At 39.8% G+C, this 22,980-nt stretch overlaps 3 protein-coding genes across 4 annotated transcripts; 1 reads left to right on the forward strand and 2 right to left on the reverse strand.

Moving 5' to 3' along the window:
• Window positions 1–189: 189 nt before the first annotated feature.
• Window positions 190–2,183, reverse strand: LOC105831375 (FK506-binding protein 4-like). The gene is given in 3 exon segments (XM_036284748.1): window positions 190–685; window positions 687–899; window positions 930–2,183. Coding segments are annotated over 3 exon segments (843 nt in total). The 5' UTR covers window positions 1,131–2,183; the 3' UTR covers window positions 190–256.
• Window positions 2,184–3,565: 1,382 nt separating this feature from the next.
• LOC105831387 (signal recognition particle 9 kDa protein) lies at window positions 3,566–4,904 on the forward strand. Its single transcript, XM_012671471.3, has 3 exons — window positions 3,566–3,786; window positions 4,211–4,279; window positions 4,401–4,904. The coding sequence occupies exons 1-3, from the start codon at window positions 3,715–3,717 to the stop codon at window positions 4,494–4,496; spliced, it is 237 nt and encodes a 78-aa protein (XP_012526925.1). The 5' UTR covers window positions 3,566–3,714; the 3' UTR covers window positions 4,497–4,904.
• On the reverse strand, window positions 4,538–22,506 carry LOC105831386 (band 4.1-like protein 4). Of its 2 annotated transcripts, none has more exons than XM_036285080.1 (16): window positions 22,231–22,506; window positions 17,851–18,071; window positions 13,767–13,871; window positions 13,431–13,570; window positions 10,842–10,939; window positions 9,588–9,708; window positions 9,137–9,224; window positions 8,933–9,049; window positions 8,206–8,709; window positions 7,760–7,974; window positions 7,343–7,418; window positions 7,180–7,265; window positions 6,793–6,948; window positions 5,673–5,946; window positions 4,966–5,072; window positions 4,538–4,723 (listed from the first exon to the last, which is right to left on the reverse strand). In XM_036285080.1, the coding sequence occupies exons 2-16, from the start codon at window positions 17,962–17,964 to the stop codon at window positions 4,687–4,689; spliced, it is 2,238 nt and encodes a 745-aa protein (XP_036140973.1). In that variant the 5' UTR covers window positions 17,965–18,071; window positions 22,231–22,506; the 3' UTR covers window positions 4,538–4,686. The 2 variants fall into 2 exon arrangements, with proteins under 2 accessions (XP_036140973.1, XP_036140972.1); XM_036285079.1 differs by having other exon boundaries at window positions 21,899–22,506.
• Window positions 22,507–22,980: the final 474 nt, after the last annotated feature.

A 22,980-nucleotide genomic window follows, 5' to 3' on the forward strand; every position in this document is an offset into this window, starting at 1 on the left:
TAAAAAACGTTTGACAGACATCACACTTGAATAAATTTTTAAAAAATTATGAACAATCCATTAAAATACAGAAATGTAAAAAAAATTAAAATGCGTAAGAGCCGGTTGTTCCAACTTCTTGATCAACTTGCCTATCAGATAAGCATGTGTCTATCTTCACTTTTTTTTCTCAATAAATGAAGACATATATTTACCTGATAGATAAGTTTATCAAGAAGTTGGAACAACCTACCCTGAGAAGTGTAAAAAAGAATACTTACGCCATTTCGGGAGGTATTATAAGACGACACTTTCCGCCAACTTTCATTCCCATCATTCCCAATTCTAGACCAGAGAGCATGGTCATATTACCAAGATGGACTACCAAGCCTCGACCGTCTCTGCATTCGTCAATTTTTGGTCTCTTAGAATCCCTAAGAACACAAGCCACATAATAAATTTTGACGTAGTCGCCATCTTGTGCGGCTTTGCCAGTACCAATTTTTAGATCCTGCATTTGCACAGCACATATTACATCTTTTATTTTAAATTCTATTTGCTGCTCAGTCTCCCATAATGACAATTCATCAGACGCATCATCAGAACCATTATTATCATAAAGATTTGCAGCTACACCTTTGTAAAAGGTGTTATTTTTCAAGATTTTTTCTTTCCAATCTTGTCTTTTCTCAGCTTCTTGTCCCTTTTAAATTTTTTCTTAAGGTTTTTTTTAGTAATTGTGCAATTTTTTGAACAAATTTTTCATCTCTTTGCTTCATTTCTTGGGGTTTTTCTTCCGTTTCTCTTAATTTTTCAACCAGCCAGCCATTCTCAGTGTAAGATATTGCTTTTTCTTTAATAAATTGAATAGTTCTATCTAAACAGTTAAGTCTATACATTGGATTACATCTATCTGTTTCAACTTATCTAGCACCAGATTCTCTGTATCATTTACGAGTAACCTGATTTTCTTTCCAATCGTCTGCTGATATTTCATCTTTATAATATCCAGTTAGATGTACGCAACCTGAACCATTGCATGTAAATGTGACAGCAGTTTCCTTATTAAGAATTATGTTGAGTGGTACTTGCCATATACCACTATCGTTGTGCAAAGTACAAAGCAGATATTTTACATTTTCAATCACCATTGTTACTTGCACCGGTTGATTATCTGCAAAAAAAAAAGAAATTTTCAGATATATACAACATTGCTCCACAGAATATAAATCACGATGCAAATAAAACGTCTAATATAATGTGCGTTTACTTGACATATTTGTTGATGCATTAAGATATTTTTCACTTAAAAAAAATATATACACTGGAACTCCGTGTTAATAGAAATTATCCCCTCCATATCCACTCGGCGCAAGTGAGTAGCGTAAGTGGGGGATAGCAGTGCAATTGGGTAGTAAATAAATTTCGTATAGTTACATTATTGTTCGTGTAGATAAAGATTTGTGCGAGATTTAATCAATTCGTTAAAAAAATGTTTTATATATATTTATAAATTTTAAATACATTTAAGTTTTATAAATTAAGTCCCGAATACATTTAGTCGTAAAGTATAATCATAACCTGGCTAAATGACGATGCCGCCACGTCCCTGAATTTCACGAAGTGGGAATGAAACCCAGCAATAGAAGATCACTAGCTCTACATTAGTAGACTTGAGCCCCGAACAGTCTACTAACGCGAGGTTCCAGTGTATATAAAAAAATATATTTTTTAACAATCTAAAAGATCTATCTTTTATACAACATTTAAATATACCCTGTAAAAATATAAAAGATATCTTATTTAACAAATATCTTAAAGATATCTTTTAAGATGTCTTGTATAAACTAAGAAAGAAGGAAACGGTGCATAAGCTTTAGTGAAACAGTTCATGGCAAAAAAGGCCGCCATATTCGTTTCTTTGGTCGCACACATATAATTCATACTTAAGTATATGTAAAATAAAAGAAAAAAGGCACTGATCATATTCTACACAAAATAATTGTACACGATCAGAATATTCTACACAAATATATTGTACACAAAAAAATTGTACGTGGAAAAACTGTGCACAAGAATTATCTTTGAATTAAAAATTGCACACTGATATATTGTGTAGAAAAACTGCCCACATATGGTTTTTCTTTGTTGCACTGGTGTAATAAGTTAAAATGGGAAAAAATATTTCTGTCTTATTCTTATTGCACCAGTGCAGCAGTGCAGTGATAAAAAACAGGCCTCTTCTAGGGCTGTGTTCACTACCAGTACAGAAAATCTATATTATATGCAACATGGACTGTATATTTTCAGTACTGACAGTAAATCTTGGAACGCAGCCTAAATGTATAATCCATGTGGTTGGCACATTAGAGCAAAGAGTACTTTAATATCCATACAAATAAAAAGTTCCAGCTGCTATTGAATGTGAGTTTATGAATTTATAAAAAATTATAAACATACTTTTTTTAACTTACAAAATCAATATAAAATAAATGTACTTTATTTTTGATTTTTTGAAAAAAATAAGTTAGGGCAACTTTGGAAATTACATGAATACACATTTGTATGGGAATAGATAATATCTTTTAGGCTACGATCCAATTTATACTCAAAATGTTATTAACATAGTTCCATCTTTATCGTCCTGCTAAAATAAATAGAGATAAAATGATACCTATAGCGCTTTGAACGTAGTAAATCAGACCGCGGTCTTAAATATTCCACAAGATGTTTTTTTTTTTCGATGTTGTCTTCGTCTTACCAGTCGACGTGGTGTCTAAACTCGCCATGGTCAAGTGAACAGTTTTCGAAATTTCTGGCAAGTACATCTTGCCCGCTCGCAGGATCATTGCTGTAATGGGGAATTAAACATAATAAAATTACAAATTTTGTCATAATTTTTTATTTTGAAACGTGCAAACGGACGACTCGTCCGACCCAAAGCAGAAAAGCGACGTCACTGTGACATTTTGACTGAATGAGAGGAAATATCTCGACACGATTTACTATATTGATGTTTACAAATCGCCTTACCCCAAATCATGTTGGCTGATCGTCGCGGACGTCTTAAAACAAAAAATCGTCTGAGCCAGACAGAGAGAACAAGGGTTCGCGTTCCTCTGGAATAACTACCAACAAAGGAATGCAGTGCAGGTATAATATGCGTTTCGATTTTCAATAGTCGGGTTCCCCGTGGAAATATTATTGTGGAAATAGAATGCTATTCTAATCGTCCTCGATTCGAATCCTTATCAAAATCTCAAATCGTTTTTTTTTTATTTAGAAAATTTTTTCATTATCTCTATGAGAAATATATTCAAATTTCACTTTCTCACGAATTCTTATGCAATAATAGTTACTTATAATATAAGTTAATAAAGAATGAATTTTAAAATTATATTATGCTTCGGCTCTGTGACTGGTGAATTTGTTTGCCGCTTTTATCATCCTTCGATACTTTACGGCGTTCGGCAACTTCGGCATATCACCGCGTTCCGAAACGCATTGGAAAACTCCTCGCCACTTGCGCCATCGTCGAGTATACACTGCGATCACTGCGATGTCACCGATACACGTGACGCTTGATGACAATCTCGCGACTCGCGAGTGTCCTGTCCGCTTCGTGAGGAACGTTTGAGGTTTTAGGACTGCTCAAGGATCGTTGCAACGTTAGTTCTCTTCGTATATACTGTTTTTCGCGAAAATAAACTGTACATCGCCTTGTCGGTGATAACGATGACATATCTGAACTCTTGGGAAGAATTCGAGAGAGGCGCCGAGAGGTTATATCTTCAGGACCCGATGAACGTATGTTTTATAAGATAATCGTATTTTCTTTATCATCTTTAACGTTGTTTATAATTTTCAATACTCTACAGTAACGAGAATCTTTCACTCTGCATTATGCAACTTAAGAGTACATGCTGGAAGAGCATAATAATTGCCAGCGTTGACATGACTTATATCACTCAAAATGCCCAATTTGCTTAAAATTTATAAACGTTTAAAAATTATTTACAATTGTGTACCTACGAAACTAAAAAATAACAAGTTTTTATCAATGATTTATCTTTATCAAATTTTTGACAATGTACAAGATGTTTTGTCGATTACTTTTAATCTTTTGGTTTTTGATGTTGCAAATGTTATATATTAAAGTAAATGACCACATGCGAATATAAATATGAGTGAAAAATTATTTGCATGTGTTAATTTTTCTGTTTTATTTCAGACTCGATATACAATGAAGTATTGCCACAGTAAAGGAGTTTTGTGTTTAAAATTAACAGATAATCGACGGGTAAGCAATTTTGGAAATCTATCCTTTGACCAAGGAAAAGAATTTATTTATATAATTAATTTCTGCTACTATTCCCATTGTTAAGAATATAGGAATTAACTATAATTGAAATTGTTTGCAGTGCCTCCAATATAAAACAGAAATAGCACAGGACTTGAAGAAAATGGAAAAATTCATAGGCAATCTCATGAGACATATGGCATCAAAAGATAGTTAAATAAGTTAAATTTAAGATTTGTATGTAGGAATACGTTCATGGAGACTAAATCATACTGTTTTTATTCAACAACATCTCGCCTCATATAATCCAACGATCCACAAATATCAATATTTAATCAAGGTATGAACGTTATCTTACATGTACAAGTGCATATAAAATTGTTTCGTTTTGTATTAAAGTTTTACAATTATTTCGGGCGGCTCCGCTGCCTCCTCGTTAAAGTTCTGAAACAATCAAATTTTATCATGTAAATTAAATCGAGCGATACTATCAAGGTAATATAGTGAGAACTTTTTCAATATTATATAATGTATCAACTTTTTTTATATCTATTCAAAAGTATAAATTTAAGTGTTGCACAATGTATTAGATATTAATAAAGCCAGGTACAAATCAAATTGAGAATCTGATTTGATATTTTGTATGAGTGAGAAGAAAGCGCAAAGCGACAAAAACAAGCACTTACGATATAATGGGTTGAAGAACAGCGTCCAGAGTAGTGTCAACAGGAGGGTAGATTTCTTGATTTGAAGGCAATTCATAGTGTACCTCTCCCCCTAATTGCAATTGTGTCTATACCAAACAAAACCGTTTTACTAATCTACTATTTAGAAGAACAGTATCATTCTACATTAAGTTATTACTTCACGTAAAACAAAGCTATGTATAATTACTAGCATGCATAGATGTATAAAAATTTTGTCGCTAAAAGGAGGTTCTGCGCGGTTCTGACGCCGATCTTAAGCAGTCCCTAGATATTCAATACTATTGCACAATATTATTGATCGTTTAGAAACGATATTAAATTTGTTTAGAATTGTCTAGAATACAATATTATACAATATTATTGATCGCCTAGGGATTGCCTTTAGAAATTTTATGACTCGATTGAAAGCCAAAACTTAAAGGACGAATAGGAAATTTTAGCTTCTGTACCTAGAAGTATTTGGTGTTGATGTTATAAAAATGTACGTATAATAAATATTTTCACAATTAATATTAAATTTTTGTTTGCGAGAAATAAGCACGAGTTACATACGAAATTCGTATTTATTTCTCAACTTTTATTATTCTTAAATAACTAATTATGAAGTAAAATCCGCATCGTTCGATTATAGTTTATTTTAGCAAAGATGATATAGTAAAAATGCGAGAGCAAACTGGGATACATACTACATGAATAGGCTTATTGCTGTCGGCAGAACTTGAGCAGCAGCTTGAAAAATCCTGCGGCGTGCTTTCTCCGAGTCCACTGTCCACATTGCTATTGCCTATTGACATTCGGTTGCTACGAGTATAACAAAAGTCCCTCCTCGTGCTATATTCGTTTCGAGCCTCGGGAAACTTTGCCTCGACTCGATTAGATGTTGCTGACAGCATGCTATAACTTCCATCACGATAATGCCGCACGAGTCTCCTCTCTCTTTTGCCAACAGATCCGATAGTTCTGAAAGGGAATCCTTGACAGTCTGACATCTCAGTCGTTTTAGCGACCATCAGGTCCACTGTACTCGACTCAAATCGATGCGTCTTTTTTTCTTTGTTTTAGTACACATACAGTTAATATACACACATTGGCTATGTTCTCACGATGCACGTGTTATCGAAATTTAATAACATAATTTCAATCACAGACTCCATTAATATGCATTCGTTTTTTCTTTTTGTAAATTATATCACGGCGTACTTTAAAGCGTAATTTTTTGAAAATATAGATTTTGCAAAAAATAAGATAAACAAGGTGCGCCGGGAACGTATGGGGAAATCGAATAGGATATACGAGGAGTGTCATAAGAGAGACTCGATGCACGAAGTGCTCCGAGCCCCGAACGTTGACATCATCGTCCGTCCTCCTATAGATACCAATATTTATTACACAAATACATGGCGCATACCGTATAATATACATAATGCATGAGAGATAAAAACACACGAATAAAAAATACACGACCCCAGTATGAAAGACGATTGGCACAACACAACGCCTTTAAAATTCTATGGAACACAGCCAGAAGCGAGTGAGTGCCACAGCTAGGACGTAAAAATAAACAGGTGCGACAAGCAAGTTAATTTCACTTATTTATTATAAGGATCCATCATGCTTCGAATAAATAATAGGGGGGCATGCTTAAAGTACATAGATACTATACATGCTCGAAATAAATAAAAATACATGCATGGGATATTGAGGTGAGGGTGAGGGGGTAACTAAACAATGACTACGGATCCCGTCTCATCCTCCAATTGCGGAGGATGATTGTGGAGATTGCAGGCCGTCTTGAGATCATCGTACCTAGGCAGGGACGATGAATCTGTGTCATCCAATCGAGAATTGTTAGACTGTAAGGGAGGTTGCTGTACAGATTGCGACTGTACCACCGTGTAAGATATCTCTCGACGTTGCTGTTCGCTCATCCCACTAGTGTCGATTAGGCCAAATTCCAAATGTCTGAAAAAATATGTTAAACTGTTATACTATCACTCACAAAACACATCAATAAACTGTCTCGTAAAACATATTAAAGACAAAAATAAAATCTGTCCAGTAAATCCAAGTTGCAATATTAGAAAAAAATCTTCAAGAGTATTAGAAAAATAAAATTTTCCGCGGTCTGTGAAAGTCTGTCGAGTATCTCATAAAATAGCTGTCACACTCGTAACACTTGATATATATATGTACTTTCGAAGTTCGTCCGGTAGTGGCTGCTTTTGAGAAGGACTTCGATGTCTGCTTCTATGCCTTCTTCTGGGCTCCGTGTGACTCACCTACGACACATTAGCTAATCAAATATTACAAATAAAGTAGCCTCGTATCACAATAACGACCCAATAACGATACTCACGATAGCTTTCTGCACGCCTTCCCCTTTCCGTTTTTGCGCTTCTCTCCATTGCGGCTCCGAGTCTACAAGCTCGTGTCTACAAAAAAATAACACTTAAATTAGCATTTATCGATCTATTTTATAAGAGACATATTTATAATGTTCTAAAAATAATCTATAAAAGATCCTTTTATATTAAGATGAAATTTATTCAAAATAATAATGTTAATGAACGAAGGTTAATGAACCCCGTCATTGATGGGAACAAGGCTCATTATCATCAAACTGCTTTAATTATACACTAATGCTCATAAGGGTTCGCGATTTAAATTTACTCGAGGAAGTACTTTTCTTATAGAACAATTGTGGGAACGAGATGCTATCGCGATGAGAGCGAACGTAACGCTAAGTAACTAAGGTTGATATGTAAATGTGTACCTAGAAGAACGGGAGTTTCTGTGTTTTCTGCGATGCTTTCGATGCCCGGATCGCGTGTCTGAACTTCTCGAAAGCTCGGATTCGCAGTCGGAATGCCTGCTGTGTCGACGATGACTATGACTATGACTTCGCCTACGGTGACCACTGCGACTATGACTATCCCCCGAGCTTTGACTCTCCACCGAGCTGCTCCGACGTTGAAGTCTACTTAAGAGCTGCATCGACAGACAGTGTTTTAATAGCAATTCAATAACGGAAACGTATAATGCGTAATTTGGACATGCTTGACCCGTCAAACAGAGTTGATTCTTTGGTATTGTTACGTCGTGTGCGCGTATATCTATGACGCATACACATCTCGTTTAAGCAGACTGATTTATGATCAACTTTGTGACGGATTAAGCATAGCCGAATGAAACGCGAGCGTATATGAGATGTCAACTAACAGCCGGCGCCGTTCCCGCGGAGCGAACGGAGCGAGGACTAGACGAGGTGTAAAGGCCACGGGGCTGACTCTGCGTCCACGGCGCGCTTCTCGTGCTTCTGGGACTCGAGGTGTTCAGCTGCCTCTGCGTGTTGCACAATACGTTACCGCTGGATGGATTACTGCCCGGATTCGAGATTATGGTGACGGGCGTTTCGACGAATGAACCGACCATCTCCTGGCCCTCGACGACTCGTCTTTGCGCTCTCCGACTGGGAGTCCTTTGGAACGGCGGTGGATTTCGTCTAATGGCTGCGTGCTTCTCCAAAGTGGACGGAGGACTATACGAATGGAAGCGTGAATACGGACTAAGAGGCGGTGGGCCAGTCGCCATTAATCGGAAAAAGGCTTGATGCTCCAAGCAACATTTCCAGAGGTGACGGCAGGCTCCTTTCGATGGCGTCTCGAAGCCGTGCGTTCGTTCCTCAGAATTCTTTTCGCTTACCCTCAACATGAAGTACCTGCCCTGGAAGTTGATGCAACTTCGTTTCGGCATGTCGTAAAAAAGACAAAAGAAAAAGATATTCGAAGAAAAGATCAACACACGCCAGTACTGTAGCGTGTTTTTAAGTGTTTCGTTGTTTTATTGTAAAATAAGTTCTCAAATTTACTTAAGAAAGAACTGGAAAAGAAAACTTAAAAAAAGAGACAAAAGGTCTAACGAGCTAACAACATTGTCGAAATTATACCTTATAGTAGATTTTATTTATTCGAGGCCAGTAATAATTTCCCACTTTGGTCTTGTTACGCAGCAATATTATTCCGCTCGGTGTTAGGCCCAGAAAATATTCCACGCTATCCTCGCCCTACAAGCGAAAATTGCACGATATCGCAAGAGAGATTAACGTGGTCGTGGCGTCAGTCATATCGACGTCAATAACATGTCTACATACCAGCACGGGATGCAAATCTACACCATACATCTCCAGCCACTTTACTTTGTCCAGATAATTTAATTCCGCCGCTGAAGGCAACTGTCCTCTGAAAAAAAAAAAAATCACAAATACGTGCTCGTTCAAAAATTAAATCAGTTTAACATTTTATGCTACTTTCACGCGCTCAATTTTTTTACTATTATCTCTTAATATAAATACAAGTTATTAATAAAATATTAATTGCTTGATTCTGCTAAAATAAAGATACGTGACGCTTTCAGAATTTTATTCGCACAATTCGATTTTTTGATTTTATTTTTTATAAGGACTCGAATGTACTTCACAAATACACAGAGATCGTATAAGTTATGGACTTGTGGCAGCCGATCGATTGTCCACAATGTAGAAACACTACGTCGGATAGTCTTAACGGACACTATTCGAATACTAAACATCACAGTTGACATACATGAGGGTTTTGTGAATCTCTACTATACGATTCTCCAGCTCCGTAGTTTGGTTGGCGAGAAACCGAAATTCGGTGACGTATCCGGGCGAGTGTCGTCGAGGATCATAATCCCCAAGTTCCGCTGAAAGAACAGCACATTATTCTCGAATATGAATAAAAAAAAATAATTATAATACAGGGTGTCCTAAAACATGTGGTCAACGCTCGTAAAAAGGTAGAAGAGATCGAGATGAACATAAAAGTCCAATATTGTCTTTCGTTAGGTCCACCAATAATCGAGGTATTAATTTTTCAAATTATGCGAATGAGAGCGCGCCGAGGGAAGAACTCGATCCGCCATAACACGGAAGAAAAAATCTATCGTGAATGTACAATAAGCTTTCATTAATTTACTGTTTCAAATTACGATAGAAATTAATTAGATTATTTGCAGATTCCATACATTAATATCTCGATTATTGGTGGGCTTAACCCAAGACAATATTGGACTTTTATGTTCATCTCGATTGCTTCTACCTTTTTACGAGCGTTGACTCACATGTTTTAGGACACCCTGTATATTCTCGTGTAAATGCGGAGAAAAATGGATCAAATTATTTTCACTTTCGCGTAGTATCGTCGATGAAAACTAAAAATAAAAGATCGCAGATCGTAGCGGGAGAAATGTCACCGCGCAAAATATTAAAATAAGAGTTACTGTCAGAAAACCGCAATTTCATTGCGCTGCACCGACTGCAATAACATTGCGAGAAAAGAAAGAGAAAAGCGCGCTTTTTTTTCTCAACCCATTCCTATTTCCCGTTACGTCTGTCTTCGTCCTTCGCACGCTATGCTCTTTTCCGCTGTATACACGCTGTATTATCGTTGAATAGAAAAAAGGGATATTCATCCCTTTTGATGGCGATGAGATGCAAACACGGACGTATTTTAGTTTGCCTTCTCTTTTTCTATCTGTGCGACTTTGAATCTCCCTGGCAGATAACTGTAACGAGTGGACCACTGCAGCGGGCGTGCGTTCTGTTTGCTCGCGTTTAGCTCTGCCTTATGCCATATATATGTAAATCTCCATATTTTCCGCGTTTTTGTGAATGCTATCCCTCCCGCGTAATTTTAATACTTTATCCGTTCTTCCTCTCGCAGGATGAATGGCCGCACGTATTTACAAGATAAATCCGAGTGTGCATAAGAAATATTATAATAAGAAACGTGTATCTGTGTACTTTAGAGATATAAAGGATGAATGACACAGCTTACATTGAACGACGTAAGCCCCCAATTCTGCAGCTAGGTCGAAGGATACGGGCAGTCTTCCTTGCAGAATGTCTTGCTTTATTTGCAGAAAGAATTGATACCTGTGGAACACAAGTCACAAACCATGCCGTTGATTCGCCGTCTCCCTCTCTTCGTTTCAATAGCAAATAGTGGTACTTAAGATACAAGACAAGGCTGAGCGTATCGGGAGCGCACCGAGGCGGAAAACATAATTTTTATACGCGTTTGTCTCGCGCGCCACAGAACGCGGGAATTAACCCAAGAATAGTTATCTCTTTTTTTGCGTAAACGATCATTGAGATGGTTTTTACACTTAAAGTTAAAAGTCATTGTTATATTAACTACATATTATTTATTGTTATATATAATTTTATTATATATAATTTACTATTATCTGAGAACATTATGTATATAGATTCAATCAATATTTTCTTTAAAAAGTAAAGAGAAACTAAAAAAATAATATACAAAAAAAGTATATTAAGCAGCTTATTATTATTATGTCTAAACAGTAAGTTTTAAAAAAATTAAGAGATTAATTAGTAAAATGCTTTTATTGCGGATTTTTGTTATGAATGTATTTAAATGTTCACAGAGAAAAGTTATTTTAAAAAAGGATAAATTATACTTTCATTTCAGAGTAATTTCAAATACGGCTGAGTTGCTATAATGTAAAGTTATTAACTTATCAAATTTGCTCTTGCAGAATTATTAAAAATAATCTTTCGTGTCATATTTGTTATTCTATAAATATAAAACTTACATATATACACTGGCGCAAAAAAACGAGACAAAAATTTTAACTGTAGTAATGCAATTTTGCGAAAAAACATCCAAATTACATGTACTTTTTTTTAAATTAAAGAGCAAAGACTCTACTTTGAGAATCCTTAGGCGAAAGTTTGATTTATTAAGTGTGAACCTTTTGTATCGCATGAAAACCAAACATGTTTTTTTTAATTAAAAAAAGTAAAAGTTTGTTATGATTTTTCACAAGTTTCTCATTAAAATCTTGCTAATATTAATTCAGATTCTTAAAGTTCATTCTTTTCTAAGCAATTTAAAAAAAATGTCGATACGATGTTTTTTTGTTGATTGCACACGAGTTTAAAATTTGCACTGCATTTTAGGGTATTTTAGCGAACAAACACGGTATTTCTTGAATATCATGAATTTTGAGTATCAATATGATATTTTATATGATATTTTGTCTCTTTTTTTGCGCCAGTGTATATATAAAATACTTTTCACAAAAATAAACATTTACAAAAACGTGATACAAACTTTGTGTATTATAATAAACATGTAAAGACACTAATAGTTTATAATACTTTTCAACTCAAACCTCATTCAAAAACATTATTTAGAATTTATAAAATAAACTTTCATATTAATATTCTTAATTGATTTTATAATATAAATGACTTAGGATGTTTAGACGGTCTCAACAGATTGATGTTATATATATATATATATATATATATATATATATATATATATATAACATCAATCTGTTGAGACCGTCAATTAAAATAACATCACAACAAAATTTTTTTTACTGATCTAAAATCCATACCTATTTTTTATTCAAAGATTTTGAGACTCAATTTGTTTCTATTGTACAAATTGAGTCTCAAAATCTTTGAATAAAAAATAGGTATGGATTTTAGATCAGTAAAAAAAATTTTGTTGTGACGTTATTTTAATTTTTTCGACGCTGGAATGTTAAAAAATACTGCGGGTGATCCTTTACACTTTACGTTACAAAATCGCTCGAGTGCGGCGAGAATTTGTATGACTTTTCTCGGATTAACTGTACGCGCACGAGCGAGGATAACGTCGCGAAACGTCGTCGCGCTGACGCGAGCCACGCGTACGCGCGCGCGTGCATGTATGTATAATACGTAAGGGCGCTTCAAGAAATTCGACGCACGTGAAATTCTCGTGCGTCCGCGATGTACCGTGTGTGATGTGTCCCTGGAATTTCCTGGAATTTCGAGACGCCAAGCGTGAAAGAATCGTTTGCACGGAAGCGTGACGTCGAATAAAAATCGTTCGTATTATCCGCATAACGTACGCGCCGGAACGAACTCGCGAGCGATCCCTTCGATATTCTGCTCGAAGTGTATCGTTATTGTTAGTGGAAACGGGAATACCCAGAATGTTATTCGTAGTTTCACCTTTAATCCTGGAGTGCTATTATGAGCGTAAATTTCCATTAAAGAGATTTAGTGCAGTTTCTGTTATTAAAGTTTTACTTTTAAAATAACATCTTGTAAGATTTTGCTTACATTAAAATAGCATTACTTCAGTTATTCTAACACCTTGCAACCTAGAAAGCAGGAAAAAATGAAAAACTTCTTAATTTTGCAGAGGTGTTAATGTAAAAAAAAATACAAATAGCATTCTAGGGTTAAAGGATGATTCGCTCGTCAGTTTCAAGATTGAGTTGTGCAAACATGACGCGAGGTAAGTTACCGCGTGACGGAGCACATCTTCGAAAGGTATTCTCAAAAGAATGATTCAAGATAGAAGCGTATGTCTCCTTGAACGAAGATCGGGGGAATATACCTGGTAATTTCCTCGATAAGTTTGCACGGATCCGCCGCGTAGAATTTGACACCGAAGTAGAGAGTGTGAACGTCCGATCCAGGGTCCCCTTTGTGAATCTTCAGTTGCTTGCCGAGCTTTTTGCTTTGGTCGAGCCATTGCTGAAATGCATATATGTAAGTACGTGTAACTCGTAATTACAATTCTTCTTTCAGCGGAGAAAATTATTTTAGTTTCCGAATTCACACGTTTTAATGCAAAAATGCAAGATTGAGATCTAAATCTCTTTTAATTATATAATTGGAATCAAAAGTAATTTGCTACAAGGTTGTAGATTGAGCAGATTGTAGTTCCTACCGTCTGATTCCCGTGATCGAGATAGCGCAACCCGAAATAGGAAGTTTCCAGCAAGTTGAGATGCTTGAACACCCTATCCAACAATTCCTGGCCCAGGTTCGAGCTCTGGAAAACGTATATACATGCGCTTATTATAAACAACATCAACGCCGACGTATTAAGAGCACGCATACACATATGATAAAATGTATGATTAATTTCTTTCCGGATTTTGTACAATTGCGAGAGAGATCCTTTGATTGATTGTAGTTTATTAGCTTTCTCAGCTATTATGTGTTACATAAATTTACATAAAATATGCTTTTTTAACATTCGCTTAAACATATCAATTCTTTCGCAACTTCTTATTTTCGTTGTAATGCCGGTAAGGCATTGTATAACTTTACACCCTCGTAGCACAAGTTTTTTGTGCACTTCTAGTTCTACAAAATTTTATTATAATAGTCTCATCTTGCCTAGTTCTTCTCAGAGAGAAAGAGAAAGAGAGAGAGGGGAGGGGGAGAGAGGTACTTGTACGCTCGTTAAATCACCCTGGTGGAGATTGAAATCAGGAGGACGGTTTCCCACTTCTCTCTTGTGGTGGTTGCGGACCGTGACGTTCATTCGTTTGTTTCATTCCCCCAAGGGAAACAAACGGGATATCTCTCTCTCTCTCTCTCTCTCTCTCTCTCTCTCTTTTTAAATTCTCTCGGACATGTTTTTCATCGTTAGATTTTACACGCGCGTTATTATCTTCCCACTTCGTTTCGTGATTTATGCGCTTACGACGATACGCCACGTCGGAAGGGAAATATGTATATAAATCTGACGCGTAAATATGTCCTCTTTTTTTTTTCGCCCCGCGACGTACGAGCGCGAAGTGCGACGAGGGAAGCGACCGATAGTGATTAGACCGGACGAGTCGATAAACGAAAGGAAACGCGAAATACGCGGCGTAATGAAAGTGGCAGAAAACGTTTACGAACACAGCGCGAGAGAAGCGAGAGACCGCCGGGGAGAAGCGCGCGGTAAAAGAAGCGGAAGAAGGAGGAGAGGAAGACGAAAGACCTCGCCCTTTTTCTTTCGCCTAAGGCTTAGAAGAGTCGAGTATAGGTTCAGGAGATAGGTAATCATCTCCAACTTGCGTGTTCCAAACGATCCTTCTTCCCTTTTTTTTTTGGTTTGTCCATTCTTTATTTCTTTCTTTCTGTCTCTCTTTCTCTCTCCCTCTCTCTCTGCAGTCGGTTATTCCAGTGAGTATTCTTTCATTTTTCACGCACGGTGTAATTTAAACATTTATTTAGGTATTCTAATCTTTCTCTAGAGCCTAGAACTCGTTGTGGGAATCAAAACCACCTTAACGTAGATCGAACTGGTCCCCATCAGGGCTTCGAGGACCAGCTCCGAGAAAGAAGATCGTTTCGCGATAAATCGTTCGCGATCGACAATTTTCTCAATGTCGGTGGTAGACGTCAGATCACCCTCACTAGACGGGTGAAGGGAAAGCCGATTCCGCGGGAGAGAAAAACGGCGATAAAAAGAAGCAAAATTTCGTGCGGGGCGAAAATGGGCAGCCGTGTACCTGGCAAACGGTAACGACACGAAGGAGGAGAAGACTGAACGTCGACACGGCAACCGACGATCGCTTTATTGCACGGAGGATTCATTTCTGCCTGCGGGTGTATCGTGATCACGGACGGTAACGTCAATGAAAAGTGTAGCAACAAAATCGTGACAGGAGCAGAGGAGGGAAATGGAAGATGAAAAACAAATGTTATATATCGCCCGCGGCGTACGCTATAAGCGCCATTTGTGTAATTGGACCGTCCGTCGTCGACGAGGCGAGGAGGAGGACAAGGTGATCATCATCACGGCGGCGGTGAACGTTACCGGGAATTCGAGGAAATTCCACAAATGCGATCGGGTCTTCATCGGGTCTTTGTCTCTCTTTCTCTCCCTGCCTTCGGTGGCTCCCCGATTATCATCGCGAGATTGATACATCCAGACCTCCAGTGAGGTTTCGTTCCGCTGGATAGAGGGTTGCGTCGGAGATTGCGAGGGTTGCGTGTCGCGGGCGTTAACGAGGATGAGTGTGAGGATATGATACCCCGATAGGATGGCGGGGACGTCTCAAATAAAAATTCTCATCAGTTCGGGGAACCCGCTCGTCCGGCAGCGAAGATCTGCCTTATGCTAATCCCATTGAAATTGCTACCGCGACGCTGGGCGGCCGGGGTGTATCTGATATTCTGAGTTGGAAAGAGGAAGGGAGGGGGGAAAGAAGAGTTACACACGTTTATCCGGTCGCGGTATCTTGACTCGTGGTCATTCTTTCGCGCTATTATGCCGCAATTACCGGGGAGGAGACTGGTTCTTCTTCTGTACGACTGGGCAGGGTATAAAACCGGAAAGATACGGATTTGGATACCGGTGTAACGATTGCGCGAGCGCGCGAGATCGCACACTTATCGGCGCGATCACTCCTCTTCGACTCCCCCTTCTCCTTCCTGCGTTCCTCATGGCTGTATCTTTTCAGTAATCAAATGTATCGATGTTGCAGTCATGTCGCCGATGATCGTTATAGTAACTTAGTTTAGACTAACTCGGGACAAGATGAGATAATATATTGTGTTCCGTTAGATTGAACTCACATAAATTCTACTTTTAACAACGGCAAATTGATAACAACATGTCGGCAATAAATTTGTTATCGATCAGTCGTTGCTGTCATGTTGCTGTTATATCGCAAACAATATAACGTACCAATATTATTGACGGTTTCTCTCTTATAAAATGTCCTTAACTGATTGTACGTATAAGTAGTCACGTTGCTGAACTCGTAATGTGTTTTATTTCGATGTTAGCCAATGTGTAGCAAATAAAAGTATATAACAACTCATGCGATGCGTTAATTTGCTCAGAATGCTTTTGATTATCTGGGTCCTCGGCTGACATTTTCGCGAAACGACTTCGTTCCTATTCCCAGCATGCATCCCATTACGTCAGAATATGTGCGATTAGATCACCGCTTCCAATATGCATTCACTTCGAGGGAACTCCCCTTGGAATCAGAAACTCGTCCACCAGTTTTCTTCTCGGGCGAGAGTATCATGCGATAGTCACCATCACCGCCGCCGCCCTGCCGAGAGGTATTTGCCGAGAGGTTCGCTGGCGAATATTTCGATTACTTCTCTTCGCGACTTCTCCTCCGTAATCGGTGCGGAGCAACTTGACTCGAGCCCGATATCGTGTCCTCCTCAGGGGAACAATCTTCTCGTTTTTAAGTCGCGCCCGACTGAATTTCGGTTTTACGTTCCGGACGTTTTACACGTGTATGTACGCGATACACACAGCGAAGGATTCGTGCTTATACAGGTCCGGAATGTTAATCGACAAAATGAGCTAGACGGTGAAAGGGAAGCGGCGAGAGGATAAGAAGAGAGAGAGAGAGAGAGAGAGAGAGAGAGAGAGAACGCGCAACGCGAGAGACCGATTCCGAGGGGAAGAGAGAAAAAAAAACCCGAGAAAAGAAGGGGGGAAACGGGTAAGGTTGAAAAGACGCGAGAATTAGTGTGCGGCACGGCCGTCGGCGATGCGGAGGAGGTGGTACGGCGTTACCGCCGCGCCATCGTACCAGGCCCACGGTGGCCCACCGCCAATTTTGGCATATCGTCTAATAACAGAGAAGACCATAGGAATTCCGGGTACCCCCCTGAGATATGTACGCGCCTCCTCCTCTCGTGCGGAGGCCGCCGTCGCCGCCGACGGTCGGCCATAACCCACCACCGTAGCCGGCGGGCACCGAACCGACCGGGGTAGTCCGGGGCGCAACGAAACGACCGTCCAGAAACGAACTCGGGGGAAAGAAAATGCTATTAATTCGCTAAATTACAACTTGGCTACGTGCACGAATTACGGGATAGGGCCACGGAATGCCGGTAAAGATTACGCCGCATATCTTCTTCATCCGTACCCGACGACTCTGCAGAGAACGATGATACTGCGAGCGGTGATCTCTAGAGAGAATCCACGATGAGGGTCGAAGGAAACGGAGGAGAGAGAGGGGGGAGGCAAGTCGAAGGTAGTCGAGAGGCCGGAAACTTACCAGGACGTCCTGCAGTAATTCGTGCTCGTCCAGGAGTATCACCTTGCAGTGCAGGAGACGAGGCCTGTTGCTCCTGGTCGGCCTGAGTCCAGGGCACAGCCATTCCACCACCATCGTTTTCACGTCTTTTCTTCCCCAACGTCGATTTTGTATATTGCCCGTCTGCCTGGTCACCTAGCTCGCCCTTTTATCCGCTCGACGGGCTTGGGTTCGCTCTCATCCTGAAAACGCAACGGGACGTTTTTACCGCTGCTGTCAAATTAACGCTTCGCGAATTAATTAACGTGCTGCAGCGCTTTTAGAAACGTCGCTTTTACAAACGTACGCATAAGGCATCCGAGTAAATAAAAGTTTAAAAGGTTCTCGGAGTTGACCGCGCAGACCATTGTCCCGTTTTTAGGACTATTTTCAGACAACTTCGAAATTAACTTCAAACTTCGAAGCTTTAAAGATTTTTAAGCCTTTTCGAATATTTGAAATTGTCAAAAGTAACAACCCTACTTTTTTTTATATTTCTTATCACATCCAGACTTTTAATATTAATATTAATATTAACGTTAAAACAGTCAAATCCGTCAAAATGATGGGTTTTAGATTTCTAGTATTAAATTACGAAAACTATTAAGATGCTTCTTTATCAGATTAAAAAAAATTAACCTAATAGCAATATATGTAAAGAAGTTAAAAATAAAAATGGTAGAAATATGGAAATAAATGGTATTCAATGTGTGTGTGTGTTGTTCTAGTTAATGTATTCATGTACGTAATATTAATATTAATGAACAAGAATTGATCGATACGGAATGAAGACTCGTGGACGATTCGAAACGAAGAAGACAATTCCAAAATAAGCTTCCGAAGGATCGTCAAAGGCGTGTCAAACGATGAAAGATCCCTGTGATCTTCCGCGTGATACTCGCGGCGACAGTCAGGGAATATCAAACCATAATGTCATAAATAGCGGTGATCGGGCCGACGGTGCTCGCCGTTTACCGTTATACTCTATATAGTTGCCGCTTGAATGGCGAACGATCGTAATGAGCATGAAGCCTCGGCGATAATATAACCGTCCGGGTAAACGCGTGAAGAAGCCGTCTCTTATCGAGAGAAGAAAACATACTCTGAAAAAGTACAGACAAATAAATAGGAAACATGTTACAGAACAGTACTCTCTCGCCGATGAGAGGAGGAAGGAGTCTCTCTCTCTCTCTCTCTCTCTCTCTCTCTCTCTCTCTCTCTCTCTCTCTCTCTTTCTCTTTCTCTCTCTCTCTCAACGTAGGTCGATCCGACATTCGCCGACGTTCGCTCAAGAGAGAGAGACACGTGGCGTCTCGCGGCGAGAGACAGACGGGGAGATTCAAGTACACCTTTTGTCCTCGTATATACGCGCCTCCGCTCGAGAAAAACGCCCGGTACAATGTGGCCCAAGTGTGGCGAGTGCCATTGAACTCTCTCAGAGGGACAGAGGAGCACGAGGGGGAGACGAACGGGCCGAGCTTCGCGTAGTATAGTCGCGTGGAATGGAACTGGTTTTCGAATCCAGGATTCGTACGCGCGCCATCGCGGGTTATCTCTCTCAATTGCGCCTGATATAGGAGAGATAATAGAAGCTGATTGAACCCTTTCGATCTGGCCCAATTCGACGGCTAGCAGGGACGGCGCGTCACCGCTCTTATTCCTGATAAGAGCGAAGAGGAAGAAAGGAAGGTAGAAAAGAAGAAGCCCGACGCGCTCGCGAGCGTGATCGACGTCGTCTCGTAATAAAAAAAAGGGGAGGAAGAAAAAGAGCTCGCCGTAATATACTCTCGATGCGCCGTTGGGATACCAACCCGGTAGAATATTCATGTAAATATCGACACGACGAGGTTGATGAGGTCTTCCTCTCCCTTTCTCTCTCTCTCTCTCTCTCTCTCTCTCTCTCTCTCTCTCTCTCTCTCTCTCTCTCTCTCTCTCTCTCACTTCCTCTTTCTGCTGTCACTCCTTTTTGGCTTCCCTCTAAGTGTCCATAAGTACATTGACTGCCGGTCTAACGATCGGTATATTAGCATGGAAATTCTCGCGACACCCGGGGTTATTTATCTGGTAAGTGTCCCAGCGCGGAATGCTCGCAAAGATGAAAAATACAGTTAAGCGATTTTTCCTCTCTCTCTCTCTCTCTCTCTCTCTCTCTCTCTCTCTCTCTCTCCCTCTCCCTCTCTCTCTTTCTCGGCTTGTTCTCCCTTTCGCGTACGGCATTCCGACGATGTCGCTTAATTAGCGTGCGATTTGCATGCGAGTACGTAGGAAACACATATGCGTGACTTTCGCTGGAAAAGAATTTTTTTCAACATATATTTCCGGCCGTGCTCTTGATCCCTTGAAGAGGGAAATGATGGTGATTAACAATAACCCAAATTGTCACAAGGAATGAATAACCAAGACAAAGATTTTCCGGCGCAACGAGAGTATTGTAATAAAATTACAAATTATTACAATGTTACTTAACGTTTTAGCTTTATAATACCAGTTGAAAAATATTGAAATTTACTAACTTCAGACGAAAGACTGTTACTTTTGACAATTTTGAATATTCGAAATTAACTTTAAAGTTTGAAAATTTTAAGCTTTGAAGTTTGAAATTTACTTCGAATATTTGACGCTTCAAACTTCGAACTTTTTTGAACCTTCAAATATTCAAAATTTAAAAAATAAACCCTATTTCAGGGTTCCTAGATTTATTCTTTTTTCCGAATTAACGACAAGAAGAGTTTTGAACGTAAACATTTAAATTTTAATAATTCAACTTAGAAGGTAAGTTTTTATTCAAATTTTAATTTGAAATACTAGCTACAAAAAGAAAAACAACAAAAAACTTGACTTGTAATGCAATCAAAATGATCCTATTTTGCTACAGTTTTAAATAAATAATTTTTTAACGAGTAAATGGATTCAAATGTACACATACAAAATTTGATTCAATTCGTGATGCTATTTCTTCGTCAAATTTGAAAATAAATACTTATACAAAACGAGATTTTACATAAAAATCAAGAATAAATAAAAAATTAAACAACTCTTCAACTAATACAAAAATTATATTTAAATTTTACAGAGATATTTGAACGTGATCACATAGAACAACCTGTAAATTTTTTAAACTTTTGTTAATACTTTAAAATGTGACACATGCACATTCTTAACAACAACAACAACAACAACAACAATAATAAACTATTATTCCTCTGTACAAGAACTAATTCCAAGTCGAGTAATTATAAATGAAGGGAGTATGAAAAAAGTGAAAAAGAACTAATCACAATTCTCATTCGATTATATTTCTCTGCTTCTTTTCTTTTTGTTGCTCCTCCAACATTGCTTTCGTCAAACTTGATTAATGTACGCAACAGTTTGATAATAAATATCGCTCATTCGCTACAACGACATAACTGAATAATGATGATTTTTTTAGTTATCTGCAAAAGAAAGGAATTCTAATAAGAATTCTATACGCTTAGCGAAGAACTGACGATGTTTTTATGCCTCGGAAATCGTGTTAAACTAAATTGTTACATCAAAATCGCCTTTATAAATGACATTACAAAATTTCTAACGACTTCAAAACAATCAAAACTGGAATCAAAACTGTTTTTTTTTCTTGCGTCGCATTGCTGTCGCGTCGCGAAATGCGCGACAATTCGAATTTCGCGCACCTCTCTCCCTTTACAAAATAAAACGCTACGTTATAAATTTCGCAATTTATTGAAATCTTAAAACTGTCGATTCGGTCTTGTTACCTATGCCGTTACCTCGCTATTCACCCGTTTACACGCGCATTCGCCAAACTGTTGCATAAAAAATGCAACGCGTTTATCGGCGTTTATCGCGAATGTGCAGGCGAAAGTGCCTTATCGTTTTTCCGATTTGCATTACACATTCGTATATTTGCGATCGAACGATCCACGCGTGCATGGAAATAAAGTGGCGGCTAGCGCGCGGCTAGAGCGCTGAGCCGCGAGGGAAGGAGGAATGAGAAGAAAAAAAAATCTCGGGTATCCAAGTGCATACGCACCTCCGTTACGATTTGCGTTCCGAGGTCGGCTCGCGTGGAATCTCACGGTGGAGCCGCAGTTGGCGCTTCCGGCATCAACTTTTCGACACTTCCGACACTTCGCGCGGCGAGAAACACTTCCGGTATCACGGGGAGGAAGGAATCGCCGGGAGGACACTCGCGTCTTCCGTTGAAATTCTCTCCTCAGCCTGACGACGACGACGACGACGACGCGCCGACCGGCGCGCGGCGTTTACGACGGTAACGCGCGCGCGCGCGCGCGCGCGCGTACGAGAGGAAGAAAAGGAAAGAGAAAGAGACGGCGCGCGTCTTTTCCTTATAAACACACTTACGTTTCACTCGGCGCGCGGGCGTACGAGGCGTTCGGAACGGAGCGGTCGAGCGGGTCGTCGTTCGCCGTCGCGGTCGCGCGTGTGCGACCGGGGCATGATCGTGCGTTGGGTATTATACTCTTTTATATCTCGGCGACGGGGCGCGGTGCCGGGTGCGCGTACGTGGATCGGCCGCGACGCGCGCTCGCGCCGATCGTGACGTTCGCGGCGGAGAGAGACTCGCGATTGACAGTCCCGCCGCGCGGATTTCAACGGGGCGCATCGCGTCGCCGCACCGCGAGAGAGTTTTCAAGTTGTGCGGCGCGGCGCGCGGGCGAAGAGGTAGTAGGGAATGAGGAGGGAGGGGAGGGAGGGGGGCCGGATGAGGCGCAGCGCGGGGCGAGGTGAGGTGGGGGCGAGGCGGCCAATGGTTCGCGGCCGCTGTTCCGTTCCGCCGCGCGCGCGCGCGCGCGCGCGGTGAAGAGCGGGAAGGGAAGGGTCCGGCGTCCGGGAAGAAGGAGACAACAAAGAGGAACGGGCGCGAGACGATGACGACGACGACGACGACGACGCGAACCGGACGAACCTCGTCGGTGCCTCCATCCGAGCGCGATCGTAAGAACTCGCGCTGTAGAATTATCGATAATGCGGGTCACGTCGAGGATTTACCATCCGATATCGATAACCGTCGTGTCATCGCGATATCGATAAATGACGATCCAGTTCGAGATCGCTCGAAGGAAGGATTTTGACTGCACGCACCGCGCGGCA

This window comes from Monomorium pharaonis, chromosome 3 (genome assembly GCF_013373865.1).
Source record: "Monomorium pharaonis isolate MP-MQ-018 chromosome 3, ASM1337386v2, whole genome shotgun sequence".
Lineage (NCBI taxonomy): Eukaryota > Metazoa > Arthropoda > Insecta > Hymenoptera > Formicidae > Monomorium > Monomorium pharaonis.